The 15,478-nt window shown below is 39.7% G+C and overlaps 1 protein-coding gene across 1 annotated transcript in view; it reads right to left on the reverse strand.

The window, feature by feature from the left end:
- Positions 1-11,384, reverse strand: part of EFHB (EF-hand domain family member B) — a 47,940-nt gene extending 36,556 nt beyond the window's left edge. The window contains exon 1 of the mRNA XM_058553764.1: positions 10,488-11,384. Coding sequence (XP_058409747.1) covers positions 10,488-11,360 — 873 coding nt within the window. The 5' untranslated portion in view covers positions 11,361-11,384. The remainder of the gene's footprint in view (positions 1-10,487) is intronic.
- Between the last annotated feature and the right edge of the window lie 4,094 nt (positions 11,385-15,478).

Raw genomic sequence — 15,478 nt, forward strand, 5'->3', positions numbered from 1 at the left:
TACAAAGTAGCAAATAACTTTCTTTCTGAATTTTGAAGGCCAACGCCAATTTTTTACGCCAATGTCCTTCTAAAACATGGATTGACAAGTCTGATGCAGTTCTGAATTTTGTTCCACTGTATGTGACTTTTTTCCCCCATGGAAGTATTTAGAATCATCTCTGTATTCCTAGTTTTCAGAAATTTCACAATAACGTTCTGTGGTATGGGTCTTCTTGCTTTCATTTGGCTTGATGCTCAATTAACTCCTTGGAATCTTTATTTGTATCCTTCAAGGAAATTTTGCTGTATTTCTTTGATAATTTTTTCCTACCTTATCTATTCTCTCTTTCTGGAACTACTATTAATCAAATGTTTCCTAATGCTGTTCTTTTTGTTTTAATGCCCGGGAAAATGTCTTTTATTTCATTCTCCAATCTTCTATTGAATTTTTATTTAGATTATCATATTTAAGTTTTAAAAGGCTCTTTTTTCTTCCCTGGTTGTTCTTTTAAAAGTTTCAATCTTGTTTTATAGATGCAACATCTTTTATCTCTCAGATAATCTTTTTTGTTTGTTTGTTCACATTTCTCTCTGTTCGCTCGATGTTTGTATATATATTTTCTGTTAACCTGTTTTGGCCCCTCCTTTTCAAGCTGGAGTCTGATCATCTTATTAAAAAGTTAGGCACTACAAAGATGATTAGTAGTTATGTGTGTATTGCAGGGTTTGTCGACTCTTGGGCTTTCCTATAAGGAGATCAAATGATGAGGCAGCCTTTATTTTGGTAGAGTCCCCAATATCAATCTTTTTCCTCTAGACTATTGAGATTTTCCAGAGAATGGTAATAATAGCTGACAATTATAAAGCAAAGAGCACATACTGAACACTGTTCTAACCATTTTCTCTGTATTAATTCATTTAATACTCATAATGATTTCTATGAGGTAGGTACTATTATCATCACCATCTCCATTGAGTAATAGGGCTACGCTTATATATTGGCAGATATCTGGACCCAAGAAGCCTGGCTTCCAAATCTCTACTCTTATTAATGATGCTCTACTGCCTCTCTATGCACTGCCTACTGGAGAGGGCTGGCTTTATTCCCGGCTGCTGGCCCTCAGGGGCCCTTTGGGAGGGGATGCTAGGGAAACTGCATTGCAGAAAGTACATTTTCACTTATTAATGCCCCCTGGCCTTATCGTGGGCTGGTGTCTGACTCCAAAAATCACTTAGGGAAAATAAATCCACAGCTTTGGAGGAAAGGAGTGGGAGCCAGTACAGAGAGGTAGGGAGTTAGGGTACCGTAGGATGGAGAAGGGTACTGGAAACCCAACTATGCTGAATACAGACTTTCAACCAGTCCTTCGATTTTCAGATCCAAGCTTTACTACACCTTCTTCCAAGGACTGAGCTTCTCAGGGATTATTCCAGGCAAATTGAATCATTTCTGGTGGAAATTACCACTTGATTTCCCTCAAATTTCATTTTTCCTTGCTCTGCAAAATCAGTTACCATATCTCTACCTTCCTATTTTCTCAAGTTCATTGAAATTTCTTAACTATTGTCTCTTCTTCTATTTTCTTTTTCCTTGTGGTTTATTATCTTAAAAAACAAAACTATTACAGGCCTCAAAAACAAGGAAATTAACACTAATAATAGTGTCTAATGTAAGGGCCCCATTAAAATATCACCAGTTGCCCCAAAACTATCCTTTGCAGCAAAAGGAGCAAATCCAAGATCACAGTGTGACTGGTTTCTCAGCAGATACCATAATTAGACATGTAAGAGATTTATTAGGAAAAACATGCACGAAAGATAAAGGCGCAGGAGTAGGCAGGGAGAGCTTTCAGACCATGACACCTGTGAAAGGAGAGAGGGAACGAAGTATTAAGAAGGAAGAGCTTCAGACTACAGCACAGTTTTGAGAAACTTTTGGCCAGACCAATGAGTGGTCTCTGAGGCTAAGTTTCCCATTAAAGGAATCCCATGTTGGATAAAAAGGGTCCAGTTCTGGTATTGCTGCCATGCTCAGGCATTGGCAGCATGGCCTGGTGAACGCTGCAGTAGATCCATGGAGGCAGCAGGTGGAGGCTGTCAATCACCGGTACTCCCCACAGCAGGTCCTCCTGAAGGGACATATGAGCCAGGCACCGCCATAGCCACCACACATGCATAGCATTTAGTTGTCATGTCTCTTTGTCTCCTTCGGTCAAGAACAGTTCCCAACGTTTCCTTGTCTTTCATGACTTTGACATTTTTTGAGTACAGGCCAGTTATTTTGCAAAATGTACCTCAATTTAGGTTTGACTAGTGTTTTCTTATGATTAAAGTTATACATTTTTGTCAGGGATATCGTAGAAACAATGCTGTGTTCTTCTATCAGGGGGCACACACACTATCAATTTGTCCTATTACTAGTAGTGTTAACTTTGATCACTACTGAAGGTAATGAAGGTAATGTCAGCTAGGTTTCTCCACCAAGTTATTTTTCTTTTGTAATTAATAATTATTATATGTAAATATCCAGTTCCTCATTAAACTTTCACCTACTGTTTTAATATCCATTGATGATTCTTGTCTAAATCATTACTGCTATGATGATTGCCAAATGGTGACCTTCTAATTCCATCATTCCATCCACATTTATTAATTGGCATTATACTGCAAAGAAGTTTTCTTATCTTGCAATTTATTCAATCATTCATGTGTTTATATCAGTATGGCCCATGGATTTCTATTTTATTCAACGGTAATTTTATTCAATGCTCAAAGTATAATAGTTTGGGCTACTGGGAGCCCCTTCAAGCTTGTTTCTGTGCCCCTTCGACATACCTCCATTATTCTTTGAAAATTTTCTTACTTTTTGGCTCTCAGAGACATTCCAAGTTCACATTGTACTGCACCAGCCCTACAGTCAGCCATTCCTCCAAAGAGTCCTGATTCCTTTTAATAGACAATGGCATTTAGAAATCAAGATCTGGATTTTGGTGTGCTCATTGCTACTAGATAAACATCGCTTCCAGGTCCTCTTAGAGGATAGAGTTAGGAAATGTATAGATGTTTACACACCCCACACACTAGCATCTACATCAATTTTATAATTTTCTGTTTAGTTAAATGTGTATACATACACAGATGTGGATTTTGACATGGACATAGACATAGATATAAATATAGATATACTACTGATACCTCCAATTACAGTCCAACACAATAGAATTCCTTCTATCCTTCTCCTTTTCATATTCGTAACTCTTTTCTCTATTAGTGAGAAATCTGGCTCCTATTGTCCTCAATGTGTTCACTTAAACGCTCAGGCCCTCTTTATGTAACCAAAATCCCAACTGCGCTGACCACCTCCTCACTCAGCCACCTCCCTGCTCAGTTCCTAACCACACCAGTGCCACCTCACTTGGCCACTCCCCAATCAGCCCACAATATTACAGCTTTCAGTGACCAAGTACCTCTTTCACTTCTCACACAATTGGTTTCCAAGATTCAGGTCAACTCAGGAAGGTTGACACAAGACCATTTTTAGCTGCTGAAGACCCACAGGCCCATAATTATCATGCCACCTTCCATTCTCCAAACTCAGTGTGGGCTAGCATAATGGTCCCATCTCTCCCATGGGGCCTTGGTCAAGATCACTCTGTTTTACCCACATATATCCCTAAATCTGAATATCTCAGAGGAAAAGTTAAAAGTGATAGCATCAATTCCTTTCTACCCAGAAGGCTCTGAACCCATTGTGCAAATGAAACCATTCACTACTCAGAATTCTGCAAAGATGGGCTCTTTGCAAATTAGGAGAAAATGAATCTTTGTACTTTTTTTTTTCAGTACCAGGGCTTGCATAACTAGCAAGTTTTCACAAGATTTACAAATGGGTGACCCCTTTGCCTCTCTCCATTCCCCAAATAGCTATCAGGTTCTCTTAATGTAGAACAGGGGAAAAATAAAGCATCTCTCTGCATGACATTTACCATATTATAAAATTATTTGTCTATTAGTCTCAAATCTCTAGACTGTTTCTTGAAAGTAGGTACCGTATCATTTTTCATCTTTGTAGCCCCAGTGCCTAACATACTGTCTAGTCATTGTAGACACTCTCATTTTTTTAACCTTTCTTTGAACCTTTCCTTCCTTCTTTCTCTTTGTACTTCAGGGCTTAATACTATTTACCACTGCCCTTTGTATGGTTCAGTTGTTTTTTCACAATAACACCAGGGTTTCTGCCATAGATAGTGCATTAATGACCATCAAGGGGTAGACTCAGAATGTCTTGGAGAAATAACCATTATAGAGATTTTTATCTCTACCAGAGTGCTTTCCAGGAACCAAGAGCCCTTTCAAGAGCTCCCAGGCCTTCACACAGAGAGGACCTCTTTTTACCAGAATCTTTTTGGTTCTTTAAAGATACTCTAAAAAATCTCTCCTCAGACCACTTTTTCTTGGAAAGTTTTCCTGACTACAGGTCCTTGCTGCTATACCAATAACTGTTCTACTAGAAGGACTAAAAGGCCTAATGGGGTCTCATAAATCCACTAGAGTAGACCTTCACTTGCAGCTCAACACCAACTTTGGGCAGCAACTTCAAACCACAGGATGAGTGTCCATACAGTAAGATGTATCTGCTCCCCTTCTCCCAACACAAGAAAGGCCTGTCATTGAGATGAGGACCCCAATTCCCTGAATGCACCCTGACACAAGCAATTGTCCTCAGGGATTGATTTTAGCAGGCTCTTCACAATAGGAATTTCCATCTAAACTCTCCTCACAGTTTTGAAACTGGGTTTTGACCTCACTCTAATGCACTTCCTTCTCCTCTGAGACTAGATGAACTCAGGGACATCAAATACTTTACCATCCCATCCCTTGGTCAGGATATGGGGGATCTCCTGTCCTTCCCCTTTCAGCTTTTCTACCAACCCTACTAGTAGTAGATAATACACATAATATATAAAGTGTGACAAGCATAAAGAAAATTGACAAGATGGAAGGCTCCCCAATTCTTTTTATATACTAGCATTACCCTAATACCAAATTCAGAGAAAGATAGCACAAAATGTAAAACTACTGTCCAATTTTACGTGGGATCATAGATGCAAAAATCACAGCAAAACATCGGCAGATCAAATCCAAGAATATAGTGTAATAATAATATATCACAACCAAGTAGGGCTTAGCTCAAAAATATGGAGATAGTTCACTATTAGAAAATTAACCATTTCAGGGCCTGCCCCGTGGCTTAGCAGTTAAGTGCTCGCGCTCCGCTACTGGCGGCCCGGGTTCGGATCCCGGGCGCGCACCAACGCACCGCTTCTCCAGCCATGCTGAGGACACATCCCACATACAGCAACTAGAAGGATGTGCAGCTATGACATACAACTATCTACTGGGGCTTTGGGGGAAAAATAAAAAATAAAAATAAAAAAAAAGAAAACCATTTTAATTTGGAAAAGATATATTTCGACAAGTGTGGAAAAAGCTTTTCAGACTTCGAGGTCTAGTCCTGATTTTTTTTTTTTTTTTTGTGAGGAAGATCAGCCCTGAGCTAACATCCATGCTAATCCTCCTTTTTTTTTGCTGAGGAAGACCGGCTCTGAGCTAACATCCATTGCCAATCCTCCTCCTTTTTTTTTTTTCCCCCAAAGCCCCAGTAGATAGTTGTATGTCACAGTCGCACATCCTTCTAGTTGCTGTATGTGGGACGCAGCCTCAGCATGGCCGGAGAAGTGGTGCGTTGGTGCGCGCCCGGGATCCGAACCCGGGCCACCAGTAGCGGAGCATGCGCACTTAACCACTAAGCCACAGGGTGGGCCCTCTTGTCCTCATTTTTAAACATTCTTAGCAAACTGGGAATGGATATCCTTAACTTGATATATCAGAAATCTTCAGTAGAAATAATATTTAATAGTGAAGCATTAGAATTATTCCCACTAAAGTCAGAAAAAAGACCTTACTTTCAATATTGTGTTATTGATCATAGACAATGCAATGAGATAGGAAATAGAAATGAGAGGTATATATACTAAAGAGGGAAAGACAAGTGTCAATATGATTGTCTACCTAGAAAATCCAAAAGAAATAATGTTAAGCAATTAAGACTAATAAGAGTTCATCAAGGCTCGATACAAAAATAAGGAAAACGATGAAAACAAACATATGGTGCAATTTTCAATCTCATTATAAATCAAATAAACATGAATTAAAACAATGTCTAACAAATCATTATCAATTTTTAAAATTTAGTGATACAATGTTTTGGGAAGGTATTCGGCAACAGACCAAAAAGATCAATCCTCCTACTTCTGTGGAAACTCTATCCTAAGGAAATATGCGAAGACATATAAAAAGATATATGCATAAAAATGTTCATAGACCACTGTTATAGAAAAATCTGGAAAAAAGTCAAATTCCCAACAAGAGAGGGAATGAGTTAACTAAAGAATCATATATTGACTTATAGAAATATTGTTTTTTATCATTAAAAGATCTCTTAAAGTCTCTGTAATAAATCATATTAAATAATAAGTGAAAAATCAAGACAAATTTTTATGCTTGATTTTACAACTACATAAAAATGCATTTGGAGGAAAGCATCACAGAAAGTGTAGTATACAGTTGGCCTTCTGTATCCATGGGCTCTGCATCCGTGGATTCAACCAACCTTGGAAAGGCCTACCATGGTTGCATTTGTACTGAACATGTACAGACTTTTTTTTCTTGTCATTATTCCCTAAACAATACAGTATAACAACTATTTACATAGCATTTACATTGTATTAGGTATTATAAGTAATCCAGAGATGATTTAAAGTATATGAGAGGATGTGTGTAGGTTATATGCAAATACTATGCCATTTTATATAAGGGAGTTGAAGACCGTCAGATTTTGGTACTCATGAGGGTCCTGGAAGCAATTCCCCCGTGGATACTGAGGGACGACTGTAATCAGGAACTCAGACTCTTGAGTCAGAAGTTGTGACTTCAAATTCTGGGGCACCACTTTCTAGCTGTACGACTTTGGCCAAATTATCTAATTTGCCTCAGTTTTCTCACCTGTAAAATGGAATTTACTAATAGGAGCTGCCTCATAGGGTTGTTATGATAGCAAATGAGTTAATACCTGCAAAGCTCCATGAATAGTGATGTTGATACTATAAGCTGCCAATAAATGTTAATGTGAATGCAGCATAATGCCAGTAGGCATTGTGTTAGGGTGATAAGATTGTGGGTATTTTCATTTCTGTTTTCTAAATTTTCCATAATGTTATCATTTTTGTTTCATAGTAACAATAGATATTTTAATATACAAAAAAAAAAAAACCACTTTTTTAAAAAGGAGGCTTATTTCCAGGCAAGTCTAATTTCTCTTCTTGCCTATGATCCTAATTCCACTCTCTCCTGCTTATGTAGAATCTGCTTCTACCCATTAGCTCCTTTGTGTTATTTCAAACTCCTCTACTGATTCACTAAGTAAAGAAAAAGATTCCTACATGGAATCTTTACTCCCTTCTATTCACTGTCATACTTCTTGAGGAAAAAAAAATTCACAGTAACTTTCTTGAATTGTAATTTCCCATTTGCCCTTCAGTATATTGGAATCTGAATTGTCCTTCCTTTATGCCATTCTAACAATGTTGTTAATTTACTTAATTACCAAAGCTAATTAATCTTTATCCTATCCTATTTACCCTATCAGAGAAGTTTGAACACTGCTAGTCACTTTCTCCTTGAAACTCTCTTCCCTGTTCTATCACATTTAGAAGGAAGGATGTGAGAGGTAGGAGTAAGCAGAGGTTTTAGAATTGCCTGTGTTAGAAACTGGAAGCTGCCATCTGCTTGTGTATGAGATTAGATCTGAATCCACAGACTGCAGAACCAATCCAGAAAGAAGAAGCAGGAGAGGTCCAGTGAGAAGAAAGTGGCTGGGGAAATTCAATAAGGGAACCAGAAAGCAAAGTGGGTCAAAGACAAAAGTACACCCTGAGTCCCAAGGGGAACAAAAGTCTACAGACCCAGACAAAATTCTGCAGAATTCCTATGACTTCAGCTGAATTGTACTCTTAAATCTCAATGTGTGGAATCTTTATTTCCAGAATGCCTTAAGGATGCTTCCTTTATGTTCCTCAATACCACTGTCTCAGACTCACCTTTTTCTTCTCTGACTGTTCTTTCTCCCATTTAATCATCCAGCAGTTCTTTACACTTTCAAGTATGTTTACTGAGTGACTACTATATGCCAGGCCTTGTGATATGCCATGAAACTACACAATAAATAAGGTAAAGTCTTTGTCCTCAAGAACTCACCTAATTGATATTTCTTTCTTTGACCATCTTATAAATGTGTTTCCCAAGGTTGTTGCTTAGACCTTCTACCATCACCACCCATGGCTGCAACTGTCTCACATTAGCAACTGTCTCCCTGGCTTCTTCATCTGATATCCTGTAGATATCTCAAACTCAGAAAGGCCAACACCAGATATTCATTTACCACCAAACCAGAGGAGATCATTATCAACTTAGAAATTCCTAAGTCATCCATCAACCTCTCTCTCTTTCACCACATAGATCTACTACTGGATGGCAATTCTTAACAATATCATCTCCTAAAAAGCTCTCAAAATTGCACTCTGCTGTCTATTCTTTATAACTCTACATTAATTTCAGGCTGTCATTACTTTGGAATAGACTTCTAACTTTTTCCTGTCATCCAATATCTCCCCTTTCCAGTCCATCATTACTTCCAATATCAAAATTATTTCTAAAACGCAAATTTATTTATTTCTCCCTTTGTTAAGATCTACCATTGTTTCTGTACCCATATGTTTTACCCCTGTATTCCAGACTTTTAGATTTCTTCCACATATTTCTTCTTCATCTCTTAACACCATGCTGGCTAAACAGAATTGCTTATACATTTGATGAAAATAATCATAACAATAAGTTTTCACATATTGAGGTATATGGGGAAGTCATTCTGGTTTAAATCTGATTTGGCATAAAACTTGTTTTTCCCAGAGCAGCCTGACTTATGGCCCACCAAACATGCATTGTACATCTGCTTCAGACATTTTCTCAAAACAAAGAATGCACCCTTTAAAGACAGGAATGTAACATTTCCCTCTCTCTGATGCCAATACCAGTACTTCTTTAAAGATAAGCTTGTCTTCCTGGAGAACTAAGGTCAAGTTGACCTGCTGTAAAACTGCGGCAAAACATCTCCTTCTGACCTTTTTTTTTTGTGAGGAAGATCAGCCCTGAGCTAACATCCATGCCAATCCTCCTCTTTTTGTTGAGGAAGACTGGCCCTGAGCTAACATCTATTGCCAATCCTCCTCCTTTTTTTCCTTTTTCTCCCCAAATCCCCAGTAGATACCTGTATGTCATAGTCGTACATCCTTCTACTTGCTGTATGTAGGACATTGCTGTATGTGGGACGCGGCCTCAGCATGGCAGGACAAGCGGTGCATCAGTGCGCGCCCGGGATCTGAACCCGGGCCGCCAGCAGCGGAGCGCACGCACTTAACCGCTAAGCCACGGGGCTGGCCTTCCTTGTGACTTTGGGAGAAAAAGAAATTGTATTCCTGTCATGTATGTTCTTTGTTCTGAAACAGTATATAATCATGCTGCAAACTATGCTTCCCGGAGTGCTTTCTTCCCTGTGGAAGGGAGTGCTTCTGGACTAGTACTCACATCAAGCTCATTAAATATCACTCTACCTTTCTTGTCTATAGATTGGTTATTGACTATTTCTGCCAACACATATATCTCTCAAACACAAGAAGCTTTAGTCATGCTCTATGCCTTTCTTTGCCCAAAATGCTCTCTTTTTTCCATCTGACAAATACTGATACTTTTCTAAACTAGCTCAAATATTACATGCTCTATAAAGCCCTTCCCATCTCCTTCAAATGGAGCTGTCCAATCTTTCCACTGAGCTCAATGCTTAGAGTGTACTTATATTAAGGAAGAATCACATCTGTTTTCTATTCATTTAGATATCTACATCATATTTGTTTAGTTATCTGTCTCCAACATTGGAGCAAGTGCCTAAACCCAGATGGTAGGGATCAAGTGCTTTTCGTTTTATATTGCCTTATACCCAGCATAATGGCCAACACAAGTCTTTGCTGAAGGAATGAATAACTCACAGAATAAATAATGAATATTAGGATACAATATGTATCTCAGTGAGAGGGATGAGAAAATACAGATAGAGGAATGAAATGAAGGTCAAAGGAGAAAGGAGAGAGAAATCAGGCAGAAACACTGGTGTGCACAGAAAACAAAGCTGACAACTGGGAAGCAACGCAGAGAATCAAAGATCAGACAAAATAGCAGTTGGAAAGAGTCCAGTGGGACAAGGGATATCACAACCCCAAAGAAACCTTTGCAATTTGACTCCACAAATCCAAACAAGTCTCATCAGTTTATCATCTCAATAAAGAAGACATGGCTATACATAGTTCCTACAGAAGGTACTAAAGAAAAACTTACACTTGGCCAGCAAGGCATCCGATCAAAAAATTTCCCGGAGTATATGGGTCTGACGTGATCTGGAGGTTCTACTCCTGGTTCAACGTTTTCAGCCTCCTTTTTCTCTTCAGGTTGTTGGGCAAACTGGCACTCAGGAGGTTCTATCACCAAGCCCATTTGGGGCTCTGTATTCTTAGTTTCATCTGGCTCCTCTGCTTGCGGCAGCCCAATGTCCACCCCCACAGGAGGCTTCATCGGGCCAATGTCCACCCCCACAGGAGGCTTCATCGCTGTACTGGGCTTCATCACCATACAGATCGACTCTTTTTCCAGTTCCTCTCTAGGTTCTGTACCCAAAGCAGGCTGCTTCCTCAGTGAAGCCCCTGACCCTTCAGAGGCAGCAGCCGCAGGACCTCTCCTGCTCCCTAGAGCCTGTGGACTTTCACACACCATGCCCAAGGGAGGCTGTATTATCCTTCCAGGAGAACACTCTGCCAGAAGACACTCATTTTCTAAACCCACTCTTCCTGGCAACATACCCAGAGGTTTTGTTTCCTGTGAGGCTGAGACCCTGTTGACTTCTAAATTATTTTTCTCCGTGAGCGTTCTAGAAATATTCTGTCTTTTTAATTTCATTTCAAGCCCCTTGCTCAATGGAGATTTTGTTTCTGGTGATGCCATCCTCTCCTCGTATTTATTACTAACCAAGGGGCTCTCGCTCCATGGGGAATGTTCTTTTCCTAATGCCACTCTGAACCCCAACTCCGTGGGAGATTTTGTTTCCATAAAGACCCTCCTCTCTCTTAAGTCATCTTTTCCTTCGTGGGTGAGGCCGACCTTCATGCTCAGGGGAGATTTCCTTTCAGACACTCTCATTCCTTCAAGGGCACTCATCTCTAAGGGGAAAGCTGTACCTGGCTCGAGGGAAGTTCCCAATTCCTTGAGGGGGCCCAACTCTCACGAAAGAGCACATCTCCACTCGAACTCCCTGCCCGCTACTTAACACCTAGCGAAGCTCACAGGGAAAACGGAGCTGGAGGTCTGTTTACCCGGTTACCTGGGAAACAGGGGCGTCGCTTGGCGTGCAATTCTCTCTCCCGAGCAGATCCCCGCCCATCTCTTCCTCTTTCTCTTCCGTCCGTTTCTCTCTCTCCTCTTCTCCCTTTCCTCTCTGTCTCCCTCTTTCTCTCTCTCCCTCTCTCTCATTCTGTCACTTTTCCCCCCTTCTTTACCAGATTTGGAGATCAAGAAAACTTGAAGGATGTGGTCTTCGGCACTAGAGCAAATGCTCACCAACTTCTCTCTAGTTTCCCAAGCAATGCAATCCTCTTAGGATGGGTTCATCCATGGGCTTCCTCCTGGCCGGTGGCCGATTCATTTTACCGGTGATCAGGGAATAAATAACCCTTTTTCTGGTGGTGGCCACTAATTTTAGGTCCTTCCTTGTGCAAGTACATGTACACTGCATGTAGTTTAAAAGCCCTAAAAAACTACTTTAAATTCTGTAAAGTTATATTTGGCAGCTGTGGTATAGAAACATGTTCAAATCTGTGAGAACACATACTTTAATAACTAGCCTTTAAATATCATTTAAAGTAAATATATTAAAGTTTGAGATGTGTTACACAATAATGCATACTGAATTTTTAAAATATTGTGGCAAATTCAAACTTAATGTTTTTAAGTATGAGATTTTCTTTAAATTGGGGTTACACCTCTGTCAGGTTTTAATGAGAGCGTGTTTGGTGAATATTTGTCATGTTCTATACATACAGGAGACATAGAACACCTAGTTTAGAATTTGAATGGAATTTATGGGAATCCAATTTTTTTAAGAACTCTATGAAAAACTTAAAATCCAAAAATTTTAAAAGTGATAAGGATACTATTTCACATTTGTAAAAACCGTGTAATTTTCTAGATAGTTAATATAAATATTCTTCTCACCCTAATCACTTTAAATGACTTGATAGTGTATAAATCAAGGTATGTTTGTATAAGAGTTCATTCAATTCTTTCATTTTACAAATAGCTATTGAGTCCCTACCTTGTGTCAGTGCTCGGAATACAGTGGAATATAAGCCAATCCTTATCTCATGGAATTTATATTCTAGTGGGTATAAGTAACCATCAAGTAAACCAATAAATAAGATCATTTCACATAGTGATAAGTGTTATGAAGAAAACAATGCTTTGATGTAAAGGGAAGCTACTTTAGAATTGGGGGGCTTAGAAGTCCCTTAGGTAGGTGACATTTGAGCTTGCATGATGCCCTGCAGAGACATGCTTTTTAAACATGACTAGCTCAAGTTTCCACAGCATTTTTCTCAGCGTCTTGTCATCATGCCTACGATTCTTTATGTTAGAATTACCTTTTGGTTTGTCTCCAGTCAAAATGTTACCATTCCTTACCACCGAGGCAAAGACTCATTCTTCAACTACACAATGGAGGAAAGATTTCCTGGAAGGGAAAGTAGAAGATAGGGGGTGCAGTGGATGATTGAGAGATGCAAACTGCTGGGAATTTGTGAGTGGGTGTTTAGAGATTTGAGGGCAAAGGAAGCACTAAGAACAGTGTTCAAGTCTTTATGACTTTATTTAGGGCCCATCCATTTTATAGTTAGTCTATCAACAAGTAGGATCCCACATTTCCCACTAAAATATATACAATTATCAGTCCTCAGTCATCTGGAGTTAGGAAAAAACACAGGCATATTGTGAGTGGCAATACAAGAGCAAAGCTTACTGTGGCATTTCAATCTCTCCAAAATTACCACAGGATTCTAGAGGTGCTAGCCACTGGAGCAGCACCCTCCCAAGCAAACACTATGACTAAACAATAAAATATAGTGGAATGTATTCATGAAGGAGGTGAATTAAAAGATAAAATTGGTAGAAAGAAATGAATGAGGAAGCAATATCCTAGAACAATGAAATGGGAAGTTTCCAGCAATTTACAAATTTCAGCATCCATGTGTTATTTGTTAGGTCTTCTTAAGTCATACGTTCACCATTCTAAATGTAATTAAGTTCACCAATATTTTTGGGGTCCCTATTATATGAATCAAAGGTCCTCTGGAGGAATTGACGATTAAATTATGGTCCAAGCCCTCAAGAACTTTAAAATCCTAATGGGAATGAAAGTCTAAGGAGAAAAGTCTAGGCACTCTCTAACTGTAAAATAAGGCAGATATTAGAACCATTATAGACAGTAAGGCAAAGTATCATGAAACTATAGGAAAAAGATAACTAAATCCAGTGGAAGTATCATCAGATGTGGTCCAGAGGAGTTGGCATCCTGGCTAAGGTGAGACCTGCAGTGACAGGCAGTAATGGTGTTCCAAGTGGAGAAAACAAAGCGATCAAAGACACCAAGATGAGAACACACAAGCAACATTCTGGGAACACAGAGTAGACTGGTATGATTAGGGCACAAAGCAGGAGTTTGGGATAGAGGGAGGCTACAGAAACAGAATGAAAGAAATGTGGGTTGGGACTAGAGTTGAAGAACTTTGGACTGTATTTAGCAAGTAATGAGATAGCATTGAACATTTTTGAGTAGGAGAGTGACTGGCTACAGCATAAAGAACGGATAGAAGAGGCAGGAGCATGTATTAATTCCAGTTTATATGAATACTATCAGGGCCCAGGCTTTGGGATTACATCTCAGATTTAGGGATTAGAGAATTTTGGGTGATAGAATGGACAACGGTTTAAGAGGGAAAAAAGGACGAGTTGAAGATGATTCTGCTCTTTCAAGCCCATGTGACTGGGAGGCTATTAATACCAGTCACCAAGCAGAAGCAGGTTTGGGGTGGAATAGGTTTGGTTTTGGACATACTGTTGACATGCCAAAACTGATGTGACATATCCTATTTCCTGATTCTTCCTAGGATTGTCCCAGAGGTATTACCATGACTAACACATCATATTGGAACAACCCCTGGGGATAAAGTGCTACAGATACCACTTATGTATGACACATTATGCTCTTCTGGTTAGTAACTAGGGAGTTGATCTGAAAGACTGGCTATTCAAGGGTTTAAATCATCTTCATTACATAATGTTGACTGAGCACCAACAAGATACCTTACCCCAAGTACACATAGTAGACAATCCATATCGATGTCCTCACAACAGGGCTATAAACGGTAAACTGCACATTGAAAAGTAGCCCTTATCCTGAGGGAAAATCAATTTAACATTCTACCAAGTTACAAAACGAATTTTTGTTTTGTTTTGTTTTGTTTCAGATGCCTGGTCAGAGACTGTCTATCGTGTGAGATTTAACCAAAGAAGCCTGTCTTATATAGGTCTCCAGTGGAGGATAATTAATGGCTTGTTTTTCACTGCAGTCGTGCTTAAGCACTCAGGTTCTGGAGCCAGCCTGCAGGTTAGAATGCAATTTCATCACCAACTCCGCGATGATTTTGCACAAATTACTCAATCTCTGTGCCTCAAATTCTTTACCTGTAAAACAGGCACGCCTCATTGACTAATTCCACAACCATGACTTAAGACTCCTGGCTGCCAGGCACTGTGCTAATCAGACAGCGGTGAGGACCACTTTGGGGAGTTAACATTCTAATGCAGGGAGGCAGACGATGAAGTTAGTTTCAGAGTGAAAGCTTCATGGTGTAAGAATAAAATGGGATAATTCCTGTAAAGTGCAGGACCCGTGAAGGGAAACTCTGAATGAAGTTAGCTATTATTCTAGGATTTGCCCCTCCCCACCAAAAACAAGTAAACTCGCAATAAAAGCATGTTATTACTTTAAGACTTCCCCGCCTAAAGACAACTTTTGGGATGGGGAGGGTCTCATCCTCCTCCCCGCAGTAAACACCACTTACCGGCCCTGACCGACCCAACCATCCACAGGGACACGCTGGGGGGCTCTCTCGTGGTAGAAAAGTCCCCTCAAAAAAGCCCCTTAGGCGAGTTACCAGGGTTGGGATGTCGCGGGGTAGGGTACGGGGAACTGTGAGCTCATATACACAGAGGGAACTTCGCCG

This window comes from Diceros bicornis, chromosome 2 (assembly GCF_020826845.1).
Source record: "Diceros bicornis minor isolate mBicDic1 chromosome 2, mDicBic1.mat.cur, whole genome shotgun sequence".
Classification (NCBI taxonomy): Eukaryota; Metazoa; Chordata; class Mammalia; order Perissodactyla; family Rhinocerotidae; genus Diceros; species Diceros bicornis.